The sequence below is a fragment of the Parambassis ranga genome, chromosome 4, assembly GCF_900634625.1.
Source record: "Parambassis ranga chromosome 4, fParRan2.1, whole genome shotgun sequence".
Lineage (NCBI taxonomy): Eukaryota > Metazoa > Chordata > Actinopteri > Ambassidae > Parambassis > Parambassis ranga.
Genome location: NC_041025.1, coordinates 13658519 through 13679989, shown reverse-complemented (window position 1 = coordinate 13679989; position 21471 = coordinate 13658519). Strand labels below are relative to the sequence as shown.

Genomic DNA, 21471 nt, shown 5'->3' with positions numbered 1-21471 from the left:
TGATAAGCCCACTCAGAAATGACACAAACTGCCCCAGTCGAAACAATGAAATTGAAATTGCCAATCCTCGCAGATAACCAAGTTAAAATGCCTAACTTAACAGCAGATCCCCCGAGCATCAAGAACTGTCTTATAAGCACAAAAGCTGATTTTTATGTCACTACATGTGCCTTTAAAATTAAGGGGAATGCCCCTTCAAAAAGAAATGGAAGGTCCGACTTTAATGCTAAAACTAGAACTTGTAAAATATAGATAAGCTTTCATCTTGTCAGTAAGGTATGAGCCAGCAATAATCTTCTTGGAGCAGATGTGTTCAGGCTGCAGCACCTGCAACAGCTCATAAGATTTTAATGAAGGTGCTTGGGTGTCTTTAAGGTGCCGCCTCACTTGTTGGCTATGCATGCCTGGAGCATGGCACATAGCGCATTGCCATGGAAACCAGGTTGAATGATGCGTGAGTGGGCTTTGGGGGTACCCTCTCTCTGAGTGCAATCATCCTGCCGACAGGAGTTGGCTGTAAGAAGACCTGGCAGAGGGGGGGGTGGACGCTCCAGGCTGAGTCAGCCTCAGTCACCTTGCTGCTGATTCTCTTCAGCTGCCTTCTGTCTTGCAGGCTGTCTGCCTCTGTGCCTGCAGACACACTGAATCTCTCAGGAAACCCTCAGTGTGATCACGCATTATATTTATTTTATTTTGCTGTTTTCCTTTTATCTGTAACTCATTCGTTTGGTTTCAGAACAGTCGTACACACTTAAGAATTAAAGCTGTTTTAACAAACATGTAATCAGTATATAATGTTTATTTTTTAATGCTGTAACTTTTTATTTTTCTTATGGGGTATAATAAGGAATTGCTGTTGTAACTTTTAGTCAGCAAGCAAGTTTGCTGAAGATGCAAAATTGTCTGATGGCAAGACTTAAGTCATGAAAAATGTATATTTTAATTGATAATTTTATTCTATTCGCTAATTACATAGTTGTTGGCAAGATAGGGAAACAACAAGACCATAAATTAAACAGCTACAGTCTGTAGTAACAGCTTCAGTTGTGCAAATCTCTTTTGCAAATCTTTATGTGGAAACAAATGTAAGCACTCTAGAGAAAAAAGGCTTTCGTAAAGCAGTGTTGATGTACCTTCGGGCGAATGGAAAGTTGAGGCAGGCACTGGTCGATGCATTTCGAGGGCTGTCCAGAGGGCTGCTGGCAGCTGAAAGAGGAAAGACAAAGCTCTTAGATGTGCTATTCACAACTGTAATAACAAAGTTATAAAAACAGAACGGAGACGACCACATAGTTGCGGTCCATCTATAAGTGGAAATTTTCCAAACAGAATGACATCATGTCTATGCAGGAACCCTCAATCACTGCAAAATCAAGCAGCACCTTTTTAGTGGACCAATATATCATCCTGTTATTACTTTCAAAACATTACACCACCAGTCTGTGAACACTTATAATTCAGGGGGAAGCCTCATCCTGCTCCATTTTTGCTCTGAAGATCTACACTCAACAAAAATATAAACGCAACACTTTTGTTTTTGCTCCCATGTTTCATGAGATGGACTTGAAGATCTAAACTTCATTCCAGATACGCAATATTACCATTCCTCTCAAACATTGTTCACAAATCTGTCTAAATGTGTGATAGTGAGCACTTCTGCTTTGCTGAGATAATCCATCCCACCTCACAGGTGTGCCACATCAAGATGCTGATCTGACATCATGATTAGTGCACAGGTGTACCTCAAACTGCCCACAATAAAAGGCCACCCTGAAATGTGCATTTTGTTTCTGCTTTATTGGCGGTCTGGGGACTCAGAACCAGTCAGTATCTGGTGTGACCACCATTTGCCTCATGCAGTGCAACACATCTTCTTCGCATAGAGTTTATCAGATTGTCTATTGTGGCCTGTGGAATGTTGGTCCACTCCTCTTCAATGGCTGTGCGAAGTTGCTGGATATTAGTGGGAACTGGTGCACGCTGTCGTATACGCCGGTCAAGCACATCCCAAACATGTTCAATGGGTGACATGTCCGGTGAGTATGCTGGCCATGCAAGAACTGGGACATTTTCAGCTTCCAAGAATTGTGTACAGATCCTTGCAACATGGGGCCGTGCATTATCTTGCTGAAACATGAGGTGATGTTCATGGATGTATGGCACAACAATGGGCCTCAGGATCTCATCACGGTATCTCTGTGCATTCAAAATGCCATCAATAAAATGCACCTGTGTTCTTCGTCCATAACAGATGCCTGCCCATACCATGACCCCACCACCACCATGGGCCACTCGATCCACAACATTGACATCAGCAAAGCGCTCACCCACACGACGCCACACACGCTGTCTGCCATCTGCCCTGAACAATGTAAACCGAGATTCATCCGTGAAGAGAACACCTCTCCAACGTGCTAGACGCCATCGAATGTGAGCATTTGCCCACTCAAGTCTGTTACGGCGACGATCTGGAGTCAGGTTAAGACCCCGATGAGGACGACGAGCATGCAGTTGAGCTTCCCTGAGACGGTTTCTGACAGTTTGTGCAGAAATTGTTTGGTTATGCAAACCAATTGTTTCAGCAGCTGTCTGAGTGGCTGGTCTCAGACGATCTCGGAGGTGAACCTGCTGGATGTGGAGGTCCTGGGCTGGTGTGGTTACTCGTGGTCTGCGGTTGTGAGGCCGGTTGGATGTACTGCCATATTCTCTGAAACGCCTTTGGAGACGGCTTATGGTGGAGAAATGAACATTCAATGCACGAGCAACAGATCTGGTTGACATTCCTGCTGTCAGCATGCCAATTGCACGCTCCCTCAATGCTTGTGGCATCTGTGGCATTTTGCTGTGAGACAAAATTGCACATTTCAGGGTGGCCTTTTATTGTGGGCAGTTTAAGGTACACCTGTGCACTAATCATGATGTCAGATCAGCATCTTGATGTGGCACACCTGTGAGGTGGGATGGATTATCTCAGCAAAGCAGAAGTGCTCACTATCACACATTTAGACAGATTTGTGAACAATGTTTGAGAGGAATGGTAATATTGTGTATCTGGAATGAAGTTTAGATCTTCAAGTCCATCTCATGAAACATGGGAGCAAAAACAAAAGTGTTGCGTTTATATTTTTGTTGAGTGTAGGTACACTAGAGACTGTGGTTTGTTTACATGCAAGTGGTTGAGTACCCAATTAGAGCCTGATTGCACTCTGTGATTAGATAATCCTTGGTATGATTGAGTTCAAAAGGGAGCACATCTACATACTGCTAAATGAAGAGCTTATCAACAGAACTCTTTTCATAGAGTGCAGCTGCTTCATGGCATGAAGGACCTGCATACAGCACTGCTGATTTAAAAAGAAAAAGGATATCATCAACCATTTAGAAATCTCCTGTTTCACATAAACGTTTATATTCTAATCACCTTTTGGGACTGTTGGGACAAGCCATAAAGTAACATTGCATTGTTTTATTGATTCAATCTTTCTTCCTTTCTCTGACTTTTTGAGTGAACAATCCATATTCACTCATGGATCAAATAAGTGTTTTCAATAGTGTTTGTCACTCCAGCTCTGATTGGTCCTGATGTGATCCATTAGCACTCACACTTTATTCACTCAGCACTGAATGAAGTAAAAGGATTTATTTCTTTCCTAACCTTGTTAACTCTGAATGACAAACTAAGAATAAAATGAAAAAGAACAGAACCCAAGTCATAACCTTGTAACGTCTTTTCAATGTGTTCTTGTATATAGGTATAAAACCCTGTTTAAAGACATGCATATACACTTACTCTGATGTTACAAGGGTACAAGATGCTTTCAATACTGTGCTGTGCCAACCAGGCGCTTTGCTAAGGTGCAAATACAGGTTAGGGTTGGACAAGCTTAATCTTGTATTAGTGACCATGTGGGAAGGGCAAGCTGATACTTGAGCAGCACGCTACATGACAAACACTGACGTGTTCTGTATTAATCTGCATTAAATGTCATTAAACATGTTCGCACTGCCAATGTCTCTGCCTCTAATTCTAAATAAGACTCAGACTGGTTTCAACAGTCTGACACAGGTCTGCACAACTCTGAAAGCCACTCATCATCTTCACCTCATGACACTAGTATAGCTGCAATCCATTCTTTCACAGTTTCAACTGCCTGACACAATGTTCTGGAGGCCAATGCACTTTGCAAAAATGTTGAAACAGGTCTTACCCGTGTGGAGTGAGAGCGGGGAGAGTGGCCGGGACAGCGTGGGTGAGGGCGTCCCGACACCAAGGCTCTTCCTGTTGCTGCTGCGACAGCTGGACCAAAAAAACAGGAAATGACACAAGTTAATAGCCTGCAGCCATCAACATACATCACTCTTCTCCATTTCTTATCACAATTGGTATGAAAATGTTTCTGTGACAGTTTGCATATCAAGTGACCGCTGGGTTTCTGCAACTGCCCAAAACAGCATTAACATCCTGGCTAAAGACTCTTAAACATATTTATACTGAAATACAGAATATTTTTGTAGAAACAATTTATGTACATGGTATCTAATGCTGACATTTTTTATTTATCATCAGTTAAATATTTTGATTTCTCCACATCATATTTCAATCAAGCTGCTGCTTAAAGTTTCTTACACTTTAAATAACATTAGGCTGATGTAAAATGTTAGCATAATGCAGGAACACATCCTTGTTTTGTATGTTTTTTTCCCCACAATCAACAGTTCAGATGAATCAAGTCAACACAGGAAAAAAAGTTGGAGTATTTTAGAATGGAGTGACTGCGGTTGCTACTGACACTATTTAACTATAATTACATATTTGACTCATGCAATGCTTCAGGTTCTGTTTATATTTGTTTTCGTGTGTAGTGAGCAGCAGCTTGCATAACTCTGGATATTGTAATACTGGGCATATTAAGAAAACGCTTGACCTCTAAAGAGGAAGACTTGTAGCCCTGAGCATAAACACGTTTGGTGTACACTTAGCTATGTACACAGAAACAATACAAAGTATTGTTATTATTCTACAGAATTCATGCTTTCTTCATTTTATTTTTGCAATTCTGAATAACTATTTACAACGATTGCTACATGTTGGTAAAAACACACCAGATAAACATGGGTGTGGTGGAGGATGATCCTTAACTAAACAGGTCTGGCACTGCCTGATACACTGGATTGTCTTTTGTAAAAAAAAAATGCCCTTTTCAGCAAAATATTCAGTTCCTTTTACAACTAATCAGCTAATTACCTTCTCATCTTTTAATCACAGCATCAATGGTCCCAAAGCAGAGGCATTCTGATCAAACTGAGCTCAACAATAAATCAATAGATAAAAATAAATACTTTTTTAATATATTCACAACAAACCTCTTGGGGAAAACAGATCTTGACACATCATCATGCTATTTTCAACTAAACATTATGAGCTTGAATTTGAGTCACCTGCAAATGAACTGAGGTCTAGGAGGTCTATCTATCATTCATTTAACTTTTTCCTGAATATCACAGCTCGAAATCCATCATGACATATCAACTACACAAGTAGGTTAACTTGTCTCTTGTGCTCATTAGTGATTCATTAATGCTGGTAAGGGTACAAGTTGAGTGCACTCAGTGCACTGGGGCTCATTTAGTTAAGCTAGAGATAATGTGCCCTTGGCGACCCATTGACTGGTTGGACAAGCCGCAAAGAAGAGGATGTTCTCTTTCTTTCAGTCTTCCTTGCTGTTCAGTTCAGGATTCTGTAGCTTCCATTTACAACTGCAATCAAAGGAGACCAAACTTTCTGAAAATGCTTTGCACACAAAAATACACAGTTTATCAACTAGAGCAGATGAGGCTTATGATGCTTAGCGTGTAGAAGTGCAATTTCTTTGTCTCTGCCCACTGAGTTTTAACGCAACCAGTGAGATTATTTTCGCCTTTAGAGCAGATCTTTGCTTTGAAAGATGTTTATGTAACTACAACTGTAATCTGCATGTGAATACATGACACACTAGCAATGCCATGTCAGATGAAGAGACGGGGGAAACTGAGGAGAGCCAAAACACTAAAAGGAAACCTCGTGTCAACAGACGCTGAAGGCTGAAGGGTGCGTGTGCACCGACAACAACAGCAGGCCCAGCTTGAACCACAGATGTCTAAGACTGGGTGTAAAGGGAGGGAGGGTGAGAGGGAGTGCTAAATAATCCCCCGAAGGGGCAAACTTTGGCCAACATCATTCAAATCAGATCAAATTTTGTTTATTTTATTTTTTTTGTTAAGCTTTTGGGTGAACAGTCCACAAATAGTGATGGAATTATTAAAAAATGTCAATAAATATTTGACAGAAAATTCTAATTTATATTGTCTTTAAACAAGCTCATAATATACAAAAAAGGAGAACTTTATTTTGTTTACATTCTCAAAGAATCTGCAAATGTATTGATCAGGCAATTCCAGCTTCTTAATCGTGAGGCTCTGTGACAGTGTCATATGAGATTATTTCCCATTTTCTCACCTTTAAACTCAACATGACATCTGACATAGATTGATAACAAAAAAAAATAAAGCTGCAAGCAGCATTGCGGGCCTTCGCACACCTTGCGATCCGCAGGGCCATCGCTGTCACCTCTCCTATGCTCTCCTCTCCTCTCATTTCCAGAGACTTACAACAAACATGTTAAGGCCTCCAAAAAGGCGATCTTGGGGGGGGGGGGGGCGCGGGGTTTCAATAGGGCTCTCGCACGTTTCGTGCTCGGGCCCTAACTACTATGCCACACTGCAGAAACCACAATTGATCCAGCGCATCAGCCTGCATCAGTCAGTCAACAGCTCCAGGCTTTTTCTCCTGTTATCTATCAGTAAACTTGTCACACAATTAAATATGGCCTCCAGTCATATTATTATTACTCTGCAAAGTTAACCCAACAGTCACACGTGTAAACAGAGAGGTGCAAACACGCTGCCTTCATATCAAAAAAGCCCTTACTGTGTCTTCATTGAAGTCTACTGGTGTAATATTATGGATCCATCCACACATTTTAATGTGATGCTGCATTCAGTTTCAACACAGACATCTGCTCTCTGTCTCCTATTGAAGGTCCTGCCTTTAGGAAACACTGTGTTTCCAGTTGTGATGTTTTGTGGCTAAAGGCTGGGTACAAACACTGCACAAACATGGGATTAACGTTGGAGCAATCGGCTTTGATAGCAGCAGCTAGCTTATGTTGACACAGTTTAAACGCCCGAATAACACCAAATAGTGAGCATACAAGACCCGCAACGACTAACAAACCCCAACATGACAATATTTAAACACAACAAAAGTCTAAAACTGCCCTTTAAATAAGTTTTAACATTCGTATCCTAACTCCTGATAACTACCTTTTCGACCGCTTCAGCAACGCTCCAGGAACAAACCGGGACTTGTTCTGACTCGGTACCCCAGACCAGTGACTCGGGTCCGACATGCTGGAGGATTTTCTTGCAAATAACCAGTGTAAAAGTTTGTGGTGGTTTCACAAAACTGCAGCTCGGCTCGTTGGGGAACCCGCTCCTGCTGCTGCTCCTCTCACCACCATCGTCTCTTCTTAGCGGTTCCTTTTGTATTCACGTCGTCCCTCTGTCTGCCTCGTGCGGTTCCAGCGGCTCCGGAGTGGCCGTTACATCCTCCGGTCCTCCGTCTGACTAAAGACCTGTACCCGGGGCAGCACCTCCATGACAGGTTGCCAGGTGTGTTAATACCGTCCACGCAGCAGTGGCTGCTGCACACTTTACTTTGTCCAAACAGTCGCTGCTGGCTGCGCGTGTGTGTGTGTGTGTGTGTCTCCGTGTGTCTCCGTGTGAGGAAGCTGGAGCCTGATGCTGCGTTCAAGTGCTGCTCGTTACCTTTAGTTACGCACTGCTGCAAACGTCTGCTCAGATTCAGGGCTGAAACTGACAGCTGACGGTCTGGTAACCAATGATCTTCTCAGTCAACAGAACATCAACAAATAATGAAATGTACCCAACATTTTCCACAGGCCCATGGTGATAACTCAAAATTAGTTTTTTGCCACAATGTACAAGCAAACAAACAAACAAAAAACTACCAAATCTTGATTGAACCGGCATTTGTATTTTCCGATTATGCTGCCATGAGTTAAAATTGTCGTTAAACATCTTCACAATTCATGTATTGGTATGTTTATTTTCACAAAGATATAGATGTTGGTCTGATGTGAAAATGGCGAGCAAGCAGTGCATTGTTTACATTATGTTTTTTCCCCAAAGGAAAGTATGTGGCAGTCTTTACATTACAACATTTAATAGTGTAGTGTTTATGTATGCAATGCAGTTTCAAGAATAATTGGTATACAAACGCTCTCTAGGCATTTACCTGATGGGGACAATTTCCTACTGAACATGAAAGCACCCTAAGGTGTTGGGTTGTACCATTAGGAGTCTGTTAGAGGGGCATTCCAGCCAAACTTTAAAAAAGTGGTACTTTCCACTCCATATACACAAATGTCAATGTTTTGTATGTACTTTTGTTCGACTGAATGTGCTTTATTTTAAGTGTTTAGACAAAAAAAAATAGATTTTTATAGGCTAGGTAGAATTTGTGATTCTTTAGTACTGCAAATTGCAACTGTTTATGTTTTTGTTAATAGTACACAAACATATATAATAATTTAAGTAGTAATTTAAGTTAACTAAATAAATCACCAGGATTCTGTTATTATAAGCTAATGTTTTTGCAAAATGTGCATATTTAAAATTACTATTTATTTGCTTCAGCTCAAATATTGTCACTATTGTAATCTATCCAGATCCTCTTGTGTATCAGAATCAGAGGTCGAAGTCAGGAAGAAAACTGTTTGCATTCAAATACAGGATCTGATGCAAGAGAATTAACATATTTGTGGATGTGAAACAACATGGGGGGAGGTCTTCAATGCAAATATGCATGTGAAGAGCAAAAAAAAATCTGCCACACTGTGGACTCAGATTACGCCTGTTCAAAACAGGAATTAGTGTTTATCATGTTTGCATTCACAGTAAATCTTTGCTCATTTTTCAACAGGGCAAATGAGATTAATCAGTAAACAGTCTCTGTGTGTGTGTGTGACAGCCTAGCACTGCTCACACATCCAGAGACATGCTGGATGCAGCCGCCTCTGTTTGCAGTGTTGCCTTCCTCCACAGCACCCAGCACCGTTGCCAAGCAACCCACATAGACTTAGAGACAACTAATAAATGATACCAGGTCTTCACTGGCGAAACACAAGCACCTTATTATACACACACACAAAAAAACACAACAACTCCACAAGTTATTGCATTTTTTTCCACCCCCAAGAGTGATTCCATTTATATTTCATATTATTTATTTATGTCTTTGTGGTTGTGTGTAACCTGTAAGAGGTTTACTGTTTAATATAGATTTGAGTATGAAGATTGTTTTTCCAAATCTTTGAAAAAAAAACTTGATATGTCCCTGATTCTATCTGTGATTTGGTGCTTAAAGTCATACACTGTCACAGAAAGCAAACTAAATAAACCTGAAGATGACATTGTTGTTTTTATTTTTTATTTAACTACATTTTCATGGCAGTAAACATATTGTGGAGTCCTGCTTGTCTTTAGATCTGATTGAAGACATACGTCTTATGTTGTGAATGTATACTTGTATGTTTGACAGTGACTGGGAGTCATGTTGATGGTGATGCATTTCTGTTGTTCATCGATGGGTTTTTAAACATGTTTAGCTTCTACTAAAAGAGTCTGCGTGTGACCTCTCCATCTTACCTCCAGGGATGAAGTGTTTGTAAGGGGCTGCAGGGGCTGCATGGACTGCATGGGCTCAGGAGGGTGGGGCTCTGGCAAGTGGGTGATAAACTGTAAGAGGCAAGACATGGTCGCATGGATTAGTGCGCTGACTCAGCAACTTGGCACGCCACTGTCCATCATCTGTCAGCATCAGAGCGTCAGTCTATAGGGTCTCTCTGGCTGACATCACCAGCTGATGGTGACTGACTCGCACCACCTGCAGGGTGGTGATCCCCCTGTCTGTTTCTGTTTGTTCCATGGTAGCTTGATGCAATGCTTGTGGATGCTGGCTTGTCATTCTGTGTGGGCTTCTAAACCACAGGAAGTCAGCGGCAGCGTGTCAACACATGGAAATTTCACTACCCGACACATCAAGTAAACATCTAATGCAACCAGTGTATTACAGAATGTCCTACGGTGTGTGGGGCCTGATTGATAAGTTTGTGGCCTACACTTTAAAACACTGTATTACACAGCTCTCCTTACATAAGCAGTTCAGCTCTTTGAAACATTATGCAGAAGGTTTGAAGTAAGGTGGCATATTTGCCATAGAATAACATGTCCAAGCTGTTATCCACAACAAAGACCAAGGTGTCACCCTGGTTCTAAAGCTCCTTGGGTCTAATAAGAAGGTATATTTAGTACATGTCAAGGAGAAAACCTGTCATTTTTGGAGGAAAGATTTATCCAACAACTTAAAACCACTTCAGTTTAAACGGTGAAAACACAGAGTCTACAGCTCCAGGGTGAGCCAGATCAGTTAGGTCTGCAGTCAGGGGGATGGCCTCAGGTTTCTGGGATGCAAAGGTGGTGCTGCTGGGGTACTGTTCAGACTATCACAGGGGCTTGCTACACTGATTGCAGAGACAGTCACAAGAGAAACTCAAGAAGATTCACCAGGACAACAAGTCCACACTGCCATCCAAGAATGTGGATTTAAGATATTTGTCCTCTGTGTTTTCCCTAAAATAAAGATGACATCATTGCAGCTATGGACCACCTTCCTGAAGACATCAACTTTAAAGGGATCCACACTCTCTGTGACTCTTGGACTAAGTGGGTAAATGTACGGTAGGTGGCGACTTCCTCTACCTGAGGCCACCAGCTTATCGACCGTTCATATGTCATGATGTAAATACAAGCTTTACAACCGATCAGATCCTAAATCTCTCAGAAGTTTGGGTTCGCCCAACACACAACACTGTGATACTGCACTAATTTACATGAACATCATCCATCACTAGACACCTCAATGCACCATATATGCATTAAAATATGCATGCTCAGCCCACTCAGCCAGCCTAGCTCACTGATGCTGACCCTGCACAGAAGCTTATTTTTTCCCTTATTGATTTCTAAGCTCAGATGTGAGTTCTGCCTTATCGGGCTCCACAAAGCTGCTATTGTCTCAGTGCTGCAGAAGCGTCTCAACACTAAACAGAGCACTGGCTACCACAGCTCTAATGAACGTGTTGTCATAGTAATAAAGGAAGGATGGCAGGAAAAACAACTCCTTGCACAAAGACTCTGTAGTGTCGGCTTATAATTAGACGACACATGCAAGTCATTGTTCTCCCTTTCGATTTTGACACATCTTTCCCCTCAGACCTCTAAATCAGAGCCATCGCTGGCATTTGACTGAGTAATTGCCCATGGTTTACATCTAATCTGCACTCCTGTCCAGAGTGTAAACTGAGTAGACTGACTCACTGGTGACATTCACACTGAATTTCTCATTTTGCCAGACACCTGACATTATTAGTAGGAGTAGCTATACCATTCAGAATCAAGACGGCACCTTTTAACCACATGTAGTCAGATTTAGCAGCATAGAGTTTATGGCATCATATGCATAAACATGAGAGATGCTGTGAGATGTCCTTCCTAAATCTGTTCAAACGTGCATCTACATGCTGGTAAACCACCTCCCCGAACATTCATCTCTCTCCAGTAAATAAGTCTGAAGACAAACAAAAGTGTCTGCTCCATTCGCACCACCTTTAGTGGAGCGTGTCTCATCTGATGCATCCATCACTGAGACTCTGAACCCCTCCCTGCTCACCGAGCGTGAAACCTCCTCTGAGTCTCCGCAACAGAAGCTACCAAACACCTAAAAAAGAAAATGAAATGAAAACATGCGCATGCTCAATTGAGGTGGTCCATGGTGGAGGAGGCAGATAGATGGATGGATGGATGGATGGATCGGAGAGTGAGGATGTGAGCAGGGAGCTCCTACGCCTTATGGATCAGCATCTAGTGGGCAGCAGGTACTCTCCCTCTGTTTGTGCACACACACACAAAAAAGGCTACTCTGGTGGAAGAGTGGGCAGACGTAAGACCTCAGTCGTGTCCTTTGATGGAGACAGATATCACAGGTGAACAATAATAAGGAAATATCTCTGCTCTCTGAAAGAAGCACGTGACTCATACGGGAATGGTGGAGCAAGCCGTGCACGGGGTGTTCTGATTAAAGAGATCTAAGAAAGCACATGAGGAGGCAGGAGGAAATAATCTCACTGACGTTTAAACTGTGAGCTGCAAACTTTGGACAAAATAACTCCACAAGTTCACTGTTGATTTAGCAAGTTTAACCAGTTCTCCAAGTTTAGTTTAAAGATTAGATTATTCTAGATTATTCTAGATTAAAGCAGGGAAACTGCCAATTCTTAGTTTGCCTTTGGCACCAAGAATTCTCACACTGGTTAATGATGAGACACCTGTAACTCCTCTGGTCCACTAAATATAAAACTGCCTATAAAAACACAACAGTAAACTGACAGTGTCGTCACTCAAGAGGAAAACATGAGGGCTGATTTCCTTAATGCTCAGCTGGTTTGTTGTTTTTTTTTTTTGTTTTGTAGTAGTTGCAGGTTTGAACTGGCGCGCCATCAGCTCTAAAAATAAACTTTTTTTAAAGACAACAGTTTTCACATGGGCTGTTCCTCCGCTGAATGGTAAGGATAAATAAGCAGAACTTACTCCAGAGTCAGAGAGGGGATCTTCAGTTTGTCTCGCCTCGACTTCATTCTTGCAGGTTGGGCGAGCTGGAGCTTCTCTCACCACAGCGCGGCACCGCTCGCTGTCACAGCCGGCTTCCAGACACTCATCGCTGCCTCGGTGACTAAAAATAACCACTTTGAGCAGAGTATCGTTTACCGGCGGCTTTTGTAGAGATTTTCCGCAAGAAAAAAAACAACGTAGTTCGGTCTAAAACACTGTAAGAGCGCACCCGGAAGGATTGAGTGTTTCGCTTCTCGTCCGTCAGCGAGGCGCACCGGAGAACGACTGTGCCACAAAACCGAGGGAGCGACCGATAACCTCCATGTGACTGGTGAAAAGAGGAGGACGGGGGGGAGGAAGAGGGGGAGTCTATTGGAAGGGGGTGGCCAAATCAATTTGGGCGGTGGGTGACAGCCGAGGCAGCAGAAGCGAGGTTGGGTGAGGACGGGGGGGAGAAGTTGGCGCTGCGAGTGTGATTCAGAAACCTGAAGGTTCTGGTTTTGAATTAAGAAAACAACAACAACAATGAGACAGTGTTTATTGTCTCATAATCCTTTATTGCTTTTTAAAAGCAAAACAGCACGACAGCCACAATAAAAGCTGTTAATGCTTCACTGAAGCTGCATCTGCATGTTCTCTGAAGCACAGCGCCGTGCACGCTGACAGGCTGCTGGTCGTGATGGGGGTTGGGGGGGGGGGGGGGGGGGGGTTGCCTCCGCTGGGAGCGCGCGTGACAGCTGCCACACAAGACGCGCTTCTCACACTGCTCGTGCCCGCGCGCGCGAGCCTTTATCTTCTGGGTGTGAGATGGGAAGCCAATCATTGCTCGAGAATTATAATAATAATCCTAATACTAATAATAAAGAAAATGTCCCTGACAGTGTGCGTACTTGCACATACAGAAACCGACTGTGTGACTAAAAATCTTTTCCTTTTTTTTTTCTTCATTTTTCTGTTTTTTTTTTCAGTTTTTTTGGAACGTCTGTGCGCACGTGTGGCCTGGAGGTTTATACACGTTTTGCAGCATTCTCAGAAGCAAATCCTCAAAGCATGTGTAGGATGTGTTTGTATAGTTTGCAAGTGCATGCACTGGTAGAGACTAAAATGTGAGCACCTCTGTGTGTGTGTTTGTGTGGGTAGGGATGGTGGGGGGTATATGTCACTATTTACACCTCATCCTCAGTTTCTAGGAACTCCTCTATCTCCAATGGCAACCAGTGAGGAAATGGCACTACAGGTTCTGTGGTTGCTAGGGAGCTGGTGATGGTTTTCATGGTTGTTAGCTGGACCAGAGTACTGCATCGGTGACCAACCAGTTATCTCTCTTGTTCTCTGTCTCTCTCTCACACACACTTGTTGAATTCTCACATGTTTCCATGAACACATTTAGTAAAGTTATTTCATAGTGTAACATTTCCCAACAAACCACCATGTTAGTTCAGTCTAAAACTGGGTAACAGGGTGTTGTAGGGAAGTTGTTGGAGACAATATGATTTCATAGTTGGTATGTCGTTGATCAGTAAAAGCCTGAACAAATCAGCAAATTCAGATGATACTTAAAAACGAACCTCCACTCCACAGCATTATAAGGGATAACAAACACAGATCTGCAACAGCAATGTATTCAGACTAATTTCCAAACACTACAAACCAGATAAACTTTTCCACTCCTTGACATCACCAGCCAGTTAGGAACCACCCAGCGGAGCATAATTCAGACAAATCCCAACTACAGAAGTGTAAATATTGTTGTGTGTAAAAGAAGGAATGCACCGCATTCTTTTTGTGGCACATCAGTCTGCGTGTCTGATCTTGCCAGCAGAGTAAAAAAGGCTATGTGTGTGAGGGTGGGTGTGTGTGTGTTTGTAGAGAGCCTGGTGGCGGGTGGTGTTAGAGTGTTTGCGGTGGTAGTGGTGGGGTTCCCGTTCGATTGCTTGGTAATTGTTTTGTTAAAGCAGCATTTAATAGCAGAGTCGGTTTCTCAGTTACCATGGCGATAAGGGCTTTCCTGCTCTTCCCTTTCCATCAGTGTGTGTGTGTGTGTGTGTGTGTGCTTCCTCCCATCGCTGTTGTGTGAGATGAAGCTTAGCTAAATGCCTGTTTTAACAAATGTCCCTCAGCAAATGGAAGCCAGATTTCTGCCACTACAACATGCTTTGTTTCATTTCCCTTTGCTAAATCTCACAGAATGCTTCAGTGATGAGACACAGGCAGGAATAACTGTGCACCCCGAACCTGTGAAACGTGAGGTGAGACATTGTTTCAGTCAGCTCTGCTGCATGGGAGGAGACTGTAGAGGAAAACCAGCAGCTTGAACAACATGGACACATCAGACCATTAATACTAATGAGAGCTAGTTAACAATATGTAGATGATTCTGATCAAAGGATTAAAGCACATCAGTCAGAAGCTGTTAACACTGGTTGTTGTTAGTCTTCTGCTGCCCTCCTTTTATAGCCGTACAACAGATGCATCCAGTCTAAAAAAGCAGAGCCTCCTGTAATTCTAGTGTTCTGTTGTGTACATTCTGAAAATACAAGAGGCCAAAGATTTACTGTGCAGAGAGAAATAAAAGTCTAGTGACAACAAGTACAAGAATTCTACCGATTAAACCGAAGGAATGTGAGAAAGAGAAGCAACAACATGACATAACACGGTGCGAGATGCGTACGAAGGAAGTGATTTCAAGAAGCTGATGTGCAGGAAATAACACGCCGGGGGAAGGAGTGTGAGCTTGTGTGTTCGTACTCATGTGTGAGTGTGAAAGAGAGAAAGAGAGGCGTGTGTGATCACGTGCTGAATAATATTCATAGTAACACTTACTCAGTCCACAAGGTGGCGCTGGATTACAATAATGAAACAAAACATTGAACTGAAGGTGTGTGTGTAATGTTTTAGTTTTAACTTAATCATTTAGGAACATTATTGAGTGACAATAGCAATACTTTGACTAGTCAAACAGAAAAAAAGGTAAAATGTTGCACTTCGTCAAACTTTGAAGAATCAATCAAGTGAAGAATCAACAACAGGTTCCATAGAATCAGCAGGTGACTGGATGAAACATCTGTCTGTCACAGGCTAACTGATCAGATCAGCTCTCAGCAACATCCCTAAATCTAAACTATACCCATAATTGTTACAATAGATTGTCATGGATATAATAGAATCTCATGTGAGCTGGAAATATGCCAGATGTTTTATATCCGTCACCCTCACAAAGACACTTTAGTCCCTGAGAATGAGATTAATGCTGCTTTTCAATTCATTCACATAAAATAAGTACACTGTGATACAACAAACCAAAGTTTTCCTGCTGGGAAAGCTCTTCATCAACACAGGCTTTTGTTTTCTCCCTAACGTTAGTTTTCTGTGTTTTTATTATAGAAAACTGATGAACAGTGATAAACACCAATTCTCTAAAAACACCACCTTTATGTGAAAGAGCTGTATGGAAAATCAGAGAACAAGATCATATGTGGTAGAGACTCCAACAATGGCTGCAGCCATCCATCATTAGCCTGGCCAAGAGACAGACAGACAGATTTTTATAGTCGAACTAACAACAGTCACCTAGCTGCTTTTTGTTGATACTGGTTGTTGCTCTATGTCACATGCTTCATTTCTTTGATTGGTTGATGTCTATCCAAATCCCAGAGGGATCTGTTTGTACAGAATAGAGGAGGAACTAGGACAGCTGGCCAGGCTAATCTGAAAAGTTGTGATTGGCATAAAGCGCATTAAATCACTGTAAAAGCTCCCCACAGCTGACAGAGTTTGTAAAATACAAGGAACTGATGAACTCCATCAACCACTGAAACTAACAATCCAACCAACAAAATCCCCCCGATGCCTCTGACACTGTTTAATTTTAAAGTTACCTTAAAGGCTTCAAAGCCCCCCTACTTCCTCTGTTGTGGTTAGTGTTACACATGTGTGTGTGTATTGCACTAACACTAACAGCACAGCCATCAGTAGCAATACCATGTTCACTTTTAATATCACTCAGCACAATGCATGTGAACAGCTAGTTTTTAATATATTTTAAAGATCTTCATCATCATCATCATCATCATTGGTCGTCTCCATTTTGTTTCTACACAAACCACAAACCCAGCAAAAACAACAGATTTTCTTTGAATAGCTAATCAGCCTTCTGACAAATTACAGTTCTAGATAAATTCACTGTAATCTGATCTAATCTGAACAAAAACACGTCTGAACCAGTCTCCTGCCTGTAGAAGAGAAAACCACAGAAACGGCTCTTGTGTTAATAATTTGCAGCCATTTGAGGCCCTAAAACCAACACGCCAAATGTCTCTTTTAATGCGTATACAGTGTCAGATTAAAACTAAGAATTATTGAAAGACAAGCTCAGAAAAATGAAAACAAAACCTTAAATTTAGCAGTTGAATAATCTAAAATTTTGGGTTGTGATTTTATACATTTTGAATGTTAGAATAAATAACAAAGCGCATTGATTAAATGGCTAAACTTATTCATCATTTACTTTAAACAAACAAAAGATTATTTAATCAAGTTTCTGTTGCTGTTTCCTTTATTTTCTCCATCATGCTGAGAGGGAAAGTATTTGCTCTTTCCGACTTTGTGTACATCCTCATGTGAGTAACAGCCTCTTCCTCACAGTCTGCACCACATGTCCGTGACTCTCTTTGAAGTCTTCCGTTACAGGAGGTGCTTGTGATTCTGTAGGTGGATAAATCGGTATTTGTGTTAGTTCCTGTCTACAGTTTCCTCCTGTCAGGCACACGCACTGCTGCTTGGTGCAAAAGTCAAACTTCAACACACCAAGGCAGCTCCTGTAAGCTTTCAAAAGTGACGTGATGGGGCATCAAACCAGGCCTTCTTCTATCATGGCCTCCAAGCCTCTTGGGCTTGTTTTGATTGTCACAGCTCACATGGTATTGACCGGTAAGTTTTTCTCATTCGAGATTATGTGTTATGTGTTTTCACATGGTTATATTTTATGTATAGAAGGATTGACGTGTTATTTTGTATCTTTCTTGCTGTAATCTGCTTTAAGTACTGAATGATAATGAGGACTATAAGTGCTAGGTTACCTCCTTAGTGTTTCTGAGAAACTGTGGCGGCTGTGGTTGTAGCTCTGTCACTGCAACATGACATAATGGGAACGGAGGGCATACTGAATGATTGGTATTCTGATGAACAGAGCTGTTAGATTAGCTGTGCTGGATTAAAATGGATGGGAAGTTTTAATCTGTGACTATATGATATGATGACACACAATAACGTTAGCATGTGTGTTTGACACTACAAACATTGAGCATATGTACTGTGTACATTTCATTGGAATTCACTATATCTAAAGTAGGTGTTTGCTCCCATCACATTTTGCTTATAGACTACTGATATGCTACAAGTTAATACTTAATCATTTGTTTTTTAATGAATGTGGTTGGACGTGTGTTGTTTCAGCTTTGTGTAGATTCTTTAGGTTTTGGTTTTTGCTGCCATAGATTTCTGCTCTTCACTTGTTATATTTACTTCGCTGCAGGTTTTTAATAACAGGTTACATATATATCTGTATAAATATGGATTAACCAGTCATAAGGCAACATTAAGTAATTGCATTTTTGTTACAATACAGTACATTAAAGGGTGTATATACAGTAGGAGTAGTATGTTTCATTCTGAAAGGGGTATGTCTCCATTCTGTGACTGCATATAGCTGCCACTGGTTACTGGGTTTTGCATTTATTAATACACGTCTCTCTTATTGTCTGTGCACAGGACTCGGCGATGTCCACGTCACAGGAATCCTTGGCAGCAACGTCACCCTTACATTTAAATTTAACATTACCATCAAAAACTACAGTTCTGTTGCAATTTACAGAGGAGGCGAGACAAAGATTGATGAGAGCACATCGTGCGGAAAATGCTTTGAGATTTTCGATGATAATGTATCTTATAGCATTACACATCTCAGACAAAATCAGAGTGCTGTCTATTCTGCAACTGTGTTTAGCTCAAAACTCACCAAACAGCACAGTAACCGAGTGATCCTGACTGTTGAAAACAGAACCAGAACCATCACAGGTAAGGTCATTATTATGATTATTAACATTTTATTATGACATCTCGTTATTGTCATAATATTTGCACATGTATAGACTACACTATGGAGGGGGGGGGGGGTGATTAAAGTGACAGTCTACCACTAATTCACTTGAAAGCCGGTTGTGTAAGAGTGTTGGAAAAGTCAGTCAGAGTCAGTAAAATGGAAAAAATTGTAGTCAAACATCAGTTTCCACAGGATCTTATCATCACTGCAACTTGTTATCAACATGTTTATGAGAAATAATGACTCTTCTTCTTTTTGCAGAGACAAGTAGACTTTCATTATTTTCTTTCAACTCCTACAGTTCCTCCAACACCAACTGCTCTCACAGATACTCCAACTGGAAATTCCTCTTATTCTCTCCTCATCCCTGTCCTTGTGGTTTCCTCTGTTGTGCTGTCAGCTACAATCCTTCCACTCCTGATCTGTTGTGTTATGAAAACAAAAGGTAAGAAAAAGGAAAGTCTAAAACCTATCTGTAAGCAAATACAGTCCCAGGTGAGAGAGACACATGGCTTTATTACTCTGTGGAAAAAAGTTGCAATTGTGTGGTTAGTTGCTTGAAATGCAAACCAGATTGCAGTTTCACATATGTTCACCAGCTACTCATGATGATTCATATCTTTTGGGAAGTCCTCCTTCAGTTCATGCAAATGTGATCGCACCTACTATTTCTGAGCGATGGGTGGAAAAAAAAGGTGCCTGCAGTATTTGTTCATTATAATGAATGCACTTTCACTTACGAGGCAAACCCCTCTGTCCTACTTTGAGTAAGAGCGCTGGTGCTTTGAAATATTCTGACAGCCCCTGTGACCTCAGAAACCACATTTGATGATTTCTTATATATGTGTACAAATAATGCAGGCTTTTGCTGACTGTGTGTTACTTACTCATGCGTCATGCCACGCTAACCCCGTCCGACGGTTGTCATCCAGATGGTGGAGATAAACATCCTCTGTGACAACAACTGAAAGAGATAGTCTTGATCAAACTAAAACAAAATCAGTACAATACACTTACAAAATATTTATTATAAATAGGGGCGTTAGAACCACCCCGGTGCTCTCTAAAGCCCCATTTAAAATGGACAAAAAACAACAAATCATCTGACTTTCATCTCATTGAAATGACTTTTAATGACTCTAACTAGGACGCATTCCATGCACACAACAAATCTACATCTGCAGCAACATATTGTGTGCCATGCCGATACACGTAGACCCTTTTTGGCTGCTTACGTGCACTTGTGGGCAACAAACTGATGGGTAAGCAAACTCTGACGACAAAATGCACACCACACGGTTCTCTGACTCATTTCTTTGACCCACAAATTTTATCTATTTAGTTTTATTATTCAAGCAAGCATGTTGATCTGAACATTGATGTCTGAGTTGAGTTTGAAGCGACTGTGGTAAATGATAGAACACTACAGTTCAGGGATGTTTCAACTCTTTTTTACTTCTTTACAGACCAACTCCGGCAACAACCACAGCAAAGCTCAAATCCCACATTACAGGTAAAACAACTTAACTTAACTTAACTTAACTTAACTTAACTTAACTTAACTTAACTTAACTTAACTTAACTTAGGTTAACTTAGGTTAACTTAGGTTAAACTTAACTTAACTTAACTTAACTTAACTTAACTTAACTTAACTTAACTTAACTTAACTTATAGATGTGTGTAAAAGTAAACACTTTTCTTTAGTTTGACTTATTTTGTCTTTGGCAGGAAACTATTGATGTGCCCGCCAATGCTGCTGCACCCTCCACGATCTATAGCACTGCTGCTACGCCCTCGGTCATATACAGTGTCCTGGACTTCCCCAAAAGACCTCCAACAGTGGTGGAGCTGAATCCCAATGATACCGAGTATGCTGCTGTCAGCTATCTCCCAGAAACTAGAAAAATGTGACTGACAGTGACTTTGCGGGTCTTTGGTGGTTTTAGTAAAGGTGTGACGCGTGTACTTATATAACCTAAACATATATATATATCAGATTCTTGAATCGTCCTGGTATGTGAGCGTCTCGCTGTGCAGCACAGTTCAGAGGGGGACAAGTTGTACTGTAATCATGTGGGTGTCAGTTTGTGTGTGGTGGTCGTGAGATTAAAATGTAGATAACCACAAACCACAAGCCAGATCACACACAGCTTTTTTATTTGTTTTCTTTCTTTTTTTGTCTCGGGAGCATCATCTGATGAGTAACAGCTCAGAAAAAAAACAGAAAATATTATGCTTGCTCAGAGTTTCATTGTTAGTAACAATGTAAAGGTAACAATTAGGCATAATGTTTCATGTAGGCAGGCTGCTCTTCAGAACACACACAGTTTGAAGGGACCACTGAAAACAGATCTGTAAAACCAGTCTGTTCTATCCTTACATTCTTACATTACCATGTGTCATAGCTATGAACATGAACAGACAGCTGATGATCTGAGTGACCATGCCCTTAAGCCACAGACTCCGTTTATTTCTGCTGTAGTTTACGCTGCAACCACTGGGGGCTGTCATTTCCCATAGACTCCCATTTTAAAATGGCCAACTTCACAGCAGAAATAAACATGTTTACAGCCTGGTACAA

At 41.4% G+C, this 21471-nt stretch overlaps 2 protein-coding genes across 5 annotated transcripts in view; one reads left to right on the top strand and one right to left on the bottom strand.

Annotated features, from left to right (window-relative positions):
• The window catches only part of mast3b (microtubule associated serine/threonine kinase 3b), a 33012-nt gene extending 19907 nt beyond the window's left edge, over window positions 1–13105 (bottom strand). For 2 of the 4 annotated variants that reach the window (XR_003670469.1, XM_028403058.1), the window contains exons 1-4: window positions 12769–13105; window positions 9769–9858; window positions 4209–4297; window positions 1134–1206 (exon numbers count right to left, since the gene is read on the bottom strand). Coding sequence is in view for 3 of the 4 variants with exons in the window: in XM_028403058.1 (XP_028258859.1) it covers window positions 1134–1206; window positions 4209–4297; window positions 9769–9858; window positions 12769–12815 (299 nt within the window). In the remaining variant the exon portion in view is untranslated. Of the gene's footprint in view, window positions 1–1133; window positions 1207–4208; window positions 4298–7362; window positions 7899–9768; window positions 9859–12768 lie in introns of those variants that run through there. The other 2 variants (XM_028403061.1, XM_028403059.1) reach the window with 2 other exon arrangements.
• Window positions 13106–17519: 4414 nt separating this feature from the next.
• Window positions 17520–21471, top strand: LOC114434507 (uncharacterized). The gene is made up of 5 exons (XM_028403808.1): window positions 17520–17718; window positions 18559–18864; window positions 19191–19334; window positions 20356–20402; window positions 20619–21471. The coding sequence occupies exons 1-5, from the start codon at window positions 17631–17633 to the stop codon at window positions 20799–20801; spliced, it is 768 nt and encodes a 255-aa protein (XP_028259609.1). The 5' UTR covers window positions 17520–17630; the 3' UTR covers window positions 20802–21471.